At 48.2% G+C, this 10,377-nt stretch overlaps 1 protein-coding gene across 1 annotated transcript; it reads right to left on the bottom strand.

The window, feature by feature from the left end:
• Positions 1-1,843: 1,843 nt before the first annotated feature.
• Positions 1,844-3,339, bottom strand: GDF6 (growth differentiation factor 6). Its single transcript, XM_044424322.1, has 2 exons — positions 3,240-3,339; positions 1,844-2,836 (listed from the first exon to the last, which is right to left on the bottom strand). Exons 1-2 carry the CDS (start codon positions 3,337-3,339, stop codon positions 1,908-1,910), a joined length of 1,029 nt encoding a protein of 342 aa, XP_044280257.1. The 3' UTR covers positions 1,844-1,907.
• Between the last annotated feature and the right edge of the window lie 7,038 nt (positions 3,340-10,377).

Below are 10,377 nucleotides of genomic sequence, written 5' to 3'. Positions count from 1 at the left end.
ATCCATCTTGTTTGTGCTGTTAACCTTCTTTACAGTTTTCATTCCTAGGATTTAAAGGCAAACCTAACAGGTAATTGCAGCCTGGAATCAAGCACTGTGGAGGGAAGGAGGCTGTTAAACCTACTTCAAGCCTCATAATCATGTAAGAGAGCAGGGAGCAAAATACTGGGCTTTCTGAAGAAACATCAGACCACCTGTTCTGGCCTTACCCTCTCAATTTCTTCCCTTGAAGCTGCCTTCCCCAACCAGACACTTTCCAGGTGTCTCTGGCAATACCCCCTGATGCCTCAATTAATCCCTCAATCAACCAGTGACCATGCTGGCTAAGGACAATGGGAGCTATAGTCAGTTGTCGTTATGCGCTGTCAAGTCATCTCTGACTTATGGTGATCCTATGCATGAAAGCCCTCCAGAATGTCCTATCTATAACAGCACTGCTCAGCTCTGTAAATGCAAGGCTGTGCCTTCCTTTATGGAGTCAATCCATCTCATATGTGGGCTGATCAGACACATCTAGAAAGCACCCATTTGGGAAAGCCGCTAGCCCATCAGATAATTCTGAGAGTCTACATTTATTTATGCTAAATGTTTTTAGGCAGCCTTTAAAGTTAGAGCCCTCTCAGGGGAGCCACTTTCCGTGCTTGTCCCCAACTCCCTCTTCCTGGGCAGTCTCCCAAGGACTAAAACTCCTGACTTATTGTCCAATAGAGAGGCTTTGAGCAAGTGCTCTTCCACAGTCCCATCCTCCTGCTTTGCATAGGAATAAAAATAACCCAGGATAACAATGCCTCCAAGGAGTCCCTTTCAAGCAGTTTGCACATGCATGAGTTATCCCTCTAGAAGGACTGAAGTGACTTAGAAAACTGAATATGCACCTTACTCCACCCATTCTCAATCTGGGCACCCCACCTGTGTTGACCTATGACTCCCAGTATGACCTACAAGTCACAGCATTCCTCAGCCAGCTGGCTGGAGGATGCTGGGGCTTGTAGGCCATGCTGTGTATGTTGTAGTCTGACCAGCCAGGGCTGAGAAAGGTTGTCTTAAACTAGCATCTGGGGCTGGGGTAGGATGTACAGAACTCAACCTAAATGTCACTTGTGAATTTGACCAGCCACACCTGCCTTTCCCGGCTTCTCACAAAGCCAATTTGAAAAAAGTTGCTTTTCTCCTTCCAACTATCCCTTAAGGGTTGCGTCCTTCGCTTTACGGTGCTCGGTGCTCGGGAGGGGGCTCAATGGGAAAACCACGTATTTTGCACACAAGACAATCCCAGGCTCAATCCCCTGCATCTCCACCTAGGGCTAGGAAGTAAATCTTTCCTGAAGCGCCGCTCCCCAGTCAACACTGACGGGCCGGATGGAAGCAGAGTCTGGCCCCGTATCTGGGAACTCGGCGGTGGCTGCTTACGCGGAAAGCCCACAGCAGCTAGGAGCCCTCTTCTCTCGATCCATGCATGCCACGCGTTTTCGGATCAGAAGTCCTCGTTCAGGCGACCGACTGCTCCTTTGCCTGGGCGCGGGAGCCCCGAAGCTCCCTGGACTGCTGCCTTCTCGCCTCCCGCTCCCCCTCGCAACGGGCTGGAACCTGAACTCTTACGGTCCAGCGAGAGCCCAGGCGCATCTCCGGCCAGCCGCTTCGTGCCTCCCCACGTGGGGACCTCGGCACCGTGGGCGGAGCGCTTGCGGGAGCTGCTCGCGCTCGTTCCCTCTCTTGCTCCGAACGCCTCCTTCCGGGAGGGCTTTCCCAAGCGCTGGCAAGCCGCTGCCACGCCGAGCGATCGCCTCCTCGGATTCCCTTTCCCTGAAAGCCAGCCCTGGAGAGTCCAGCGTGCGTTCTCCCTCGAGTTCCCTGCTGCTGCTGCTACTTCCTTGTTTCCCCTCCGGGGGGCGCCGGGAAGCACGGGGCTACCTGCAGCCGCAGGACTCGACCACCATATCCTCGTACTGCTTGTAGACGACGTTGTTGCCCGCGTCGGTGTAGAGAATGCTGATGGGCGTCAGCTTGGTGGGCACGCAGCAGCTGGGGGGCGTGGATCCCGGGTCCATGGAGTTCATGAGGGTCTGGATGATGGCGTGGTTCGTGGGCTCCAGGTGCGAGCGCAGCGGGAAGTCACACACGCCCTCGCAGTGGTACGCCTCGTACTCCAGAGGAGCGATAATCCAGTCATCCCAGCCCAGCTCTTTGAAGTTCACGTGCAGGGCTTTCTTGCTGCACCGCAGCCGCGCTTTCTTGCCGTGCCGCTTGCCGTGGCGGTTGTTGTAAGCCGTGCGCCTCATCCGGCGGCTCTTGAGGCGCAGCTTCACGGCCGCCGTTGACTCCGGCGAGGAGGGCGCATGCGCGCTCCGCTGCTGCGCCCCCAGCTCTTGGCGCAACTCCGCGAAGAGATTCTTCTGCTTCGACTTGGTGAAAGCCACGAGCAGCGCCTTCTCCTGCTGCGCTCGCGCGCCGCGCCCCAGGCCCAGACTGCGCAGGTCCAGCAGCTGCTGCTGAGTTCGAGTCCCCGCGACGGCTCGCAACTCCAGGCAAAACTGCTGCTGCTGCTTCCAGAGTTGGTGAGGCTGCAGAGCTTGCCGCACATCAAACACCTCCCAGTCACCACCGGCCCGGGCAGACGCCGCCTCCTGCAGGTCCAGAGTCCTGGAGTCCAAGAGGCGGCCCGAAAGGCAAGGCGAGACCTGCAAATGGGCCAGGCCTGTCTGAGCCTTGGAGAAATGATCGCCAGGGGCTTTGCGAAAGAGCCGCAGCTCCGCTCCCACCAGCTCCTCGTTGTCTGAGAGGGTCGATACATCAAACAAATACTTCTGTCTCCTTAAAGCGCTGGGCGAAAGATCGTCTGCAAGATAAAACGCATAATTGCAGTCAGTTCCACCGCTTATTAAGGGGCGAACGTCCAGGGGACCGGGATGGGTGAGGAGGGGGCGGCCTTGCCCGCGTACATTTGACCTCTTCAGCAGCCCAGACGCCCACCCTTACATGAGGGAAAAGGGAGAGGGGTCTCAAGAAACCGGAGTTGTACCATGCCTTAAACATGCTTCTCAAAAGTGGGTCCTCCAAGTTAAGGTCAAAATCAGAGGGATTTATGCTTGAAACCAACAGCTTTGCCTCCAGTGAATGTAAAGGTAGATGGCACTCTATTGGTCCAGATCCCTTGTCAGGAGTGGGGAACAGGTGACCCTTCAGACGTTGGACTACAACTCCCATTATCCTCCACTGGCTAGGGATGATGTGAAACCAACAAGAGTCAGAAGACCCCCATGCTTGATCTGGGTGAAGTGTTTTAATATCCTTTACCATCAGCTTCTTTACTTGAAAGTTATCTTCAGTTGCTGCTTCCATGCCCATAAAGGTGTTAAGAGTTCTCAGGTTGCAATCCTATGCACATTTAGATTTTTAAAAGACCTGACATGCTTTTTTATACATTATATGCCTTTGTCCCTGTCTAAACATGCATAGGATTGCATCCTAACATACTTTGCATGGCGCTTCAGATCAAATGACTTAGGGCACATTCCTGTGGGTCATTCCCTTAGTTCTTCCAGCAGTCTAGGGTAGTGCAATGGGGGAGGGGGGAGTTAGAAGCCATGAGATTCTCAGCTAAAAGCTGTGTGTCCACCCATCCAAACTTCGTTAAAATATAATCAGGGTGTTCAAGTCGCTAGTGCTACCATCTCTTGTTTTGTTTTGAGAAAATCTGATCAGAAAAGGGTAGGTGGAAAGGGCATTACACGTACACTCTGAAAAAGTGGGTTTCTTTCTTTTGATAGAATCAGTGTACAAAGTGTAGGCTGCGAAAGGCAAACCAGAACTCTCCCTCCCCCTTAGATGCTTTCCAATAAAAATGGTTTACAAGCCAGCAAATACGAAAATTCCCCCCAGCCTCTGGGTTTCCCCCAAGAGCTAGTAAAAATCTGTATATATTTCGATAGTAAAAGTGTCACCATAGAACCTACGCTGCAGCTCAAGCTGAGAAAGACAGACCGAAATGGACACGAAAGTCCCGGTTAGTTATTCATAGTGAAGGTTATTGCTAGTATTCCTAAGGTAAAAATATTTCACAAGGTAAGAATACTGGTTGAAAGGCTTTTGGAATTCTAGGGAAGATAGGAGGCATGACAGGATATTTGATTTCAGACTTGCCAAAAATATTGTTACTTTTCATGTTCTGTTGCTCCCCTAAAATAGTCCAGCATTCACACCTTCAAATCAGTTAAAATCAGGTTGTGGTTGCCCTCTAGATATTGTTGACTCCGTTTTCTATCAGCCCCAGCCAGCCTGCCCAATAGAGAGGATGGAAGTAGATGACCATCACCATCACAGGCTACAAGATTCCCCAGGACTGAATTAAATATCCTGAGTTGAATTAAAAATCCTGGGTTTTATCCAATGTTAGTCTGTCTTAAATGCATCCATTTTAATGGTTCTGCTCTAAGGATTAACATTAGATAACACCCCCTGCAATCAACTCCAGGAAGCTGTGGATTTCACTCTTGGGTGCCTTTTGATGCTTTGTCTGGAATCAGCACAACCAAAGAATTTACAGAAGACCTGGCCAGATGCCCATATAGAAATACATCCTCTACTGCATGCAAAATTCTAGTTTTACAGTCAAAATCCTATACATTTTTATTCAGGATAGTTTAATTTATTCTAAGTCCAACTGCTCCTGCTTCTGAGTAATGGGAGACAACATTTCTGTCACAGTGATTTCCAGTTCTACTAAGCCAAAGGAGACTGCTTGGTGCTTAGAGGTTTCTGCAATACACTCAAGAAAGGGCCACCTTATAAACATAACAGACCACTCAAGGGGAGGGATTTAGGGTCCTCAGCCAATAGAGATGGAGATCAGTCACATACCGGGCCATTCTTGTTCGGGGATGTTCTTAGTGTACTCCTCCTGGTGCCTTGCAGTGGAAGATGGGGGATGGGGGGGGGGAATGAATATACATGCTAATCTTCCACATGGTTGCTCAGTAAAGTGTGTGCAGAAGTTCTACATTTTCAGAGCAATGTAAGTATGTTTACTTAAGTTCAATAAGACTTATTCCCAGGACAATAAGTATATGATTGCAGCCTTAATTTGTAGTTCCTCAGGAATCCCACTGTATTCCAAGAAGAGTTAAACTTGCAGAGCTGCCAGCCTGGCCCACCTTTTCATTGCACTGAAGGTGGTTCCTGATCCAGGTCCTTTCCTTACTAATTATGGCTGCAGTCCTGTACATGGAACGGGACTTATTTCTAAGTAAACACGAATAGGATTGCACTGTATGGCTTTCATATGCTGTTCTTAAGGTTTCTCCATTTTATCATTCCAACCACCCTGTAAGGTAGGTGGAGCCAAAGAAGAGAGTGATGAGCTCAAGACCATGCTGATTCTTGCTTGTCCTGTAACGTACAGAACTACAGAAATGATCAGAATAAGGAACTGAAATAGACTCATCCCTCTTCTCCCCATCCCCCAGTCCCTCTCTCTCTGCCCCCTTGGATTTATCTCACCTTACATTAACAACTGCCTGATCATGACTGGCCTAAAGCCTGGTATCCCTGCCAACTTCCAGATTATCCCCCAGGTGCATGATGATGATGATGAAGATGAAATTGTCGAACAGTAATGACATTATGTCCTTGCAACAGATAAATAACTTTATATTTGCAAGGAAAGTTAATAGGGCAGGCATGTGGGCATCCACAGGTAGGGAAAAAGGAGGGGTATTTGGCACCTTCTTCCACACTGGGCCATAATCTCCAAATTGCCAGCTTCCATTTTACAAAAGTCTCTGGTCTTTGTACAATAAGGGCAATTTCAGTTCCTTGATCTCTTCTCATACTACATGTGTAGAAAACAAAGTAAGCATGGGTTTGTTCTTGTAATATATCTTATTTTAATTATATGATATACTATGAAACTCACTGTGCAATAATATTTGAAGCTACAGTGCAAAAGACACTGATTTTGGGGTGAGTTCTGTTGAACTCGGTATGACTTGCTTCTTAGCAAGGATACTGTTAAAATACAATTTCACTTACTGGGCTATTGAGGAACAAATGATGGTTATCTCATATTCAGATCAAATTAATATACTTAAATACATTTTATATAAGTAGCAGTACACATGCCTCAAATCTAAACCCACATTCTATTTGTAAATGACTTCTGGGGTACCACACAGAATAACCTCACTGGACTAAAGAAAATAAGAAATCACTCTGTGTGGTAGTTCATCATTTTATATTCCAGTTAAAATAAAGCTTCCTGAGGCTGCAATCCTGTGCACTTTCCTGGAAGTAAATACCCTTGAATGTAATGTATGTTTCTCCTCAGATTTCACTATCGGAGATTCATTCAGCTTGAGACTTGACCCAAATCTCAACCAGATTCCACAAGCATGGCTCTGACCCATCCCTGTTAATGTTTACTCGGTTCTGAGTGCTGTACAACTTGCGCATAAGACTACAAACCTGTAGACACACAAAATGACCTGAGAACAACAGCCTTGTCAGATTGTAAACCAGCCTTTTCCAACCTGCTGTCCTTCAGAACCACTGGACTGTAAGTCACATCATGCAAAATTCTGGTTTTACAGCCAAGAACCTGAACCACTATATCTGCTAGGCAAAGCTGCTGAAATGAGGCTTACTTTTGAGTCGGCACGTTGCTTTTGCGCCTTAACACTTTGGTTTTGAGTACCTCATTCATGCTAGCATGGTTTGGAATTGATGTCAAAGGGGATTTGTACCTATTTCTCCCGGATCTCACTTCCAAACCAGTGTCTCACTTTGGCTCTTTCTGGCAGAACTGTCCCTGGTACACAAGTGCCTAGGGCAGGAAATGCTGGGAATTATAGGGGGGGTTTCTGTCTAAACATCCATAGGATTGTGCCTTAGCTGGTCTTATGCGAGTGGGAGAGTTGAGCTGGTCACATGGATTCCTTCAGCTGTGATGCACACATTTCTCTTCATATACTGCCAGCCATACTCTGTGCCTTACAACTGTTTCTATATGTTAGAGCAACCAGAATAACAACTCTGAGCCTCTGTAGATTTTCATTTTAAACTCACTTAAATTGTAGGAACTTCACAACTACAGAAAAAAAATGGAGCTCACTTCCGCTAGCTTCAGCACTGCCTAGCGGGACATTTAGGGCACCCCGACAAGGTAGAGAGAAGGAAGTAGTTACTTGAACACATTTGTCTTGGAAAGAGGAGACTTATTTCAGCCAGTGGTCAAGCAAGGGTCCTGCTGTCACACTCATTCCATGAACACATTAAGTAACAACTAAATACGCAGTGTCTTTTTGCCCATTGGAAGAAACAGTTCCCTGACTCCTGATTTTATTTTAAGGCTGCAATCTCTGTTTTGATGGTTCTAGTTAGTGATAAGTCACCACTACCATGTGTTTTGAAATACTCTGACACTTCAGCACTAAGCCCATATACTTGCAAAGAGATTTCCTTAAAATTAGTGCTTCTCTGAGTCTGATGACAAAGAACATGGCCTTATCCACAACTAATGCAGTGTTCCTTTTGAAAGGAGTATTCACTCCAGTGACAAAGAAATCCCGTTAGAATGGGCCAAGATTCAGGTTACAATCTTCTATTCATTCACCTGGTGGTAAGCCTCAACAAATGCAGTGGGACTTAATTCTGAGCAGATACACAGGATAACACTGCTAGAGTATAGAGCAGAGTAACACTAGTATTTTGCTAGTGCTCTTTCATTGGTCCCATGAAATAGCACTAGCAAAGAAGTGTGCATTTACTGAGTAACTGCAGTTGTCAACACCCTAACTTGGAAGTCATTTCCCATTTGAACAGGTCGATGGGAACCAGTGCAGTTTAAAGACAAGTGCTCATACAAATGGTGGGTTTGTGTGTATGGCTGATGGCTGTGCCTCTAACCTACCTCCTTTAACCACCCCATTTAGTACCACCCTCTTATTAAGCCATGCCTCTTCTTTCTTAAAGACACAAATGAGTGAATACACCTTTGCTTTGTATGTGTGTCCCTCTGAAGCTAAGCATTGCCTGTTTGTGCTTTATAACTTCCCAAGAAGCCCAATTTAAAAACAATTATTTTTTAATCAAAATATGACAAGCTATATAGTTATAATCCAGCCTTCCTCAATCTGTTGACTTCCAGCAGTTTTGGATTGCAATTTCCATCGTTTATGATCACAGTCATCGTCCAACACAACTGGAGGGCGCCAGATTGTATTAAGGTGGAATCCTAATGAGTGTTTGGATAGGAAAAAAAGTCCAGTGATTTTCAGAATGGGTGGCTGGGGGATGCTGGGAGTTGCAGGATTTGTTTTGCTCTAAAGATGCACTGGTTTGAGCCTTTAATCAGTGGCAACTGCACCATCTTCTTATGCCCTCTTTCTCTGCTCCTTTAAAGCGACGCATTCATCCACGGGCATCTAATCAATGACTGTTAGCCGTGGCTCCTAACAGAGCTGCCACATGCAAACATAGGCCAATGCCTCCGATTGCTAGGCTCTGGGAGCGCTCTGCAAGGTCGCAGTGACTGGTCAGTGGCTTCCTGGAAGCATCTGGCAAATGGGCGTTGGTAACTGGCCCGATCACAGGCTGTGGCTCAGCAGGGCAACTGTGTTGGCTGGGTAGAAACTGGGTCAAACGCCATCGAGCCATGGAAAGGGCAGGCAAGACAGGTGGGCGACCCAAGTCTCCCTTCTTCACTGAGTTTAGCAGCATGCGTTCACACGTGGTTGTGCAGCCCTGCCCACCCACCGCTGCTGCGTGAGCAGGGCAGGGAGAACAAAGTGCTCCCATGCCAGACTGTCTCCCGCTTCCCCCGGCTGTGAGATTCAGCCCAACCCCACTGCTCCGAGAGGCACGCCGCCTTCGGCTCTTGGAAGGAACCGGCAGGGGACTCCGTTCTCCTTCCAGCTTGCCAGGGCGATACAGACGAGCACGTCTGTCCTGCAATACGAAAGCGCTCCCTGCGTGCCGGCCTAGCAGTCTGTATGAGCCCTGAAGGAGGGGAGGGGAAACCCTAATGAATCTGGATGGGGTGGCGCTTAATGCCATTAGAGGCCGCCCTGAAGAGCTAGGTGCACAATTGCGCGGATGCTAGATTTGGAATTCCCGGGAGCCGGCAGGGCGTCTTTCGACTCGAAGCCCGCTGGGGGGACGACTCTCGCAGCTACCGATCTGTCTCGTGAAACCTCTCTTTTTCTCAAGGTTTTCTTCTCCATCTCTGCGAACGGCCACGCGGCGAGCGGGCGAGCGACGGGACAAGGAAGACGCATCTGAGCATCTCCATTTGCGCTCGCTCTTGCGATGGTGGCGCCGACGCGGACCTGCTCCCAGCGGTGCTCGGAAGGCTTTACCCTCAAGCGAGCGGCGTGGCTGGGCGCCGGGGGGGCTGCAGCGTCTCCTTTGGGACTGGCACGCCAGTGGGCCTCCTCTGGGGCCGCAGGTGCACGCACCCACCCTGGGGAAGCGAAGGGGCAAGGAAACGGAGTGCGCCAACCCCCTCGGTTTCGATGGAACCCATTTCGAAAGGCTATTGAAATAAAACGCCCCTCCCCATTAAAGGAGCCTAGATCAAGAAGAAAGCCAGTCTTAATTCCCTACGAGTAAGTATCGGATCGATGTAAATCCCCTTTTCCTTCCCCCCACTGCCCCCTGGCACTTTTATTGAAGGTCCTATTTGCAGAACCCTAATCCCACCAGAATTTTATTTTTCAAAAGTTTTGTAGATTTGAGGGCCACATTTCTCCACCCTTAAAATGGCAAACCTTATGCCGGCTTGCTAGAGGGTAAATGCCATGGTATCGAGTGGAACTAACTTACTCAGACGTAAGACTAGAGGCACGCTTCTATTTGTTGTTGCTGTTATTACTGCAGTTGCTGATCTTTGCTTTTCTGTTTTCCTTCTAACTTTAAACAACCAACACGATATATTTTAAGCGTGGCTATGCATAAGTCCCACACATGCCTCGCATCACTGAAGGGAAGATCCAGGACTGATTGATACACTTGGACGGTCGGTCAGACTTACGAACGTGCCTGTCTGCCTCTCTTTTGCTCTCCCTCTTTCATGGTTTAGACTAACCGCTTTGACTTCTGCCCCCGACTGGCTCCATCCGTCCTGATTAAGCCCTCTTCGGCATGTCACAACAGACGGTCAGGAAAGTTCATCATTTGTGAGAGAAGCTTTCAAGGAGCGCCCCTTTCAAAGGTTCAGCAACCAAAGACAAGCAAGCAAGCAAGCAAGCAAGCAAATATTCACTTGCATGATTGCCTGAACCTATTCCGTTTGCTCAAAATGCCAACCATATGAGTTATTTCATAACCACTTTGAATCTGATTGGATGAACATGATTTTTCCTCTTTCTCTTGTGACCTACAAAG

This window comes from Varanus komodoensis, unplaced genomic scaffold, assembly GCF_004798865.1.
Source record: "Varanus komodoensis strain SLA01 unplaced genomic scaffold, ASM479886v1 scaffold14_1, whole genome shotgun sequence".
In the NCBI taxonomy this organism is placed as follows: domain Eukaryota; kingdom Metazoa; phylum Chordata; class Lepidosauria; order Squamata; family Varanidae; genus Varanus; species Varanus komodoensis.
Note: the sequence above shows the minus strand (reverse complement) of the source record. Positions and strands in the feature narration are given on the sequence as shown.

Bases quoted from the DNA above. Each gene is read 5' to 3' on its own strand.
- GDF6 (XM_044424322.1), bottom strand. From the start codon at position 3,339: ATGGAAGCAGCAACTGAAGATAACTTTCAAGTAAAGAAGCTGATGGTA. The intron at 2,837-3,239 runs GTTGGTTTCACA...TTTATCTTGCAG, and splicing joins ATGGGGGTCTTCTGACTCTT to ACGATCTTTCGCCCAGCGCT.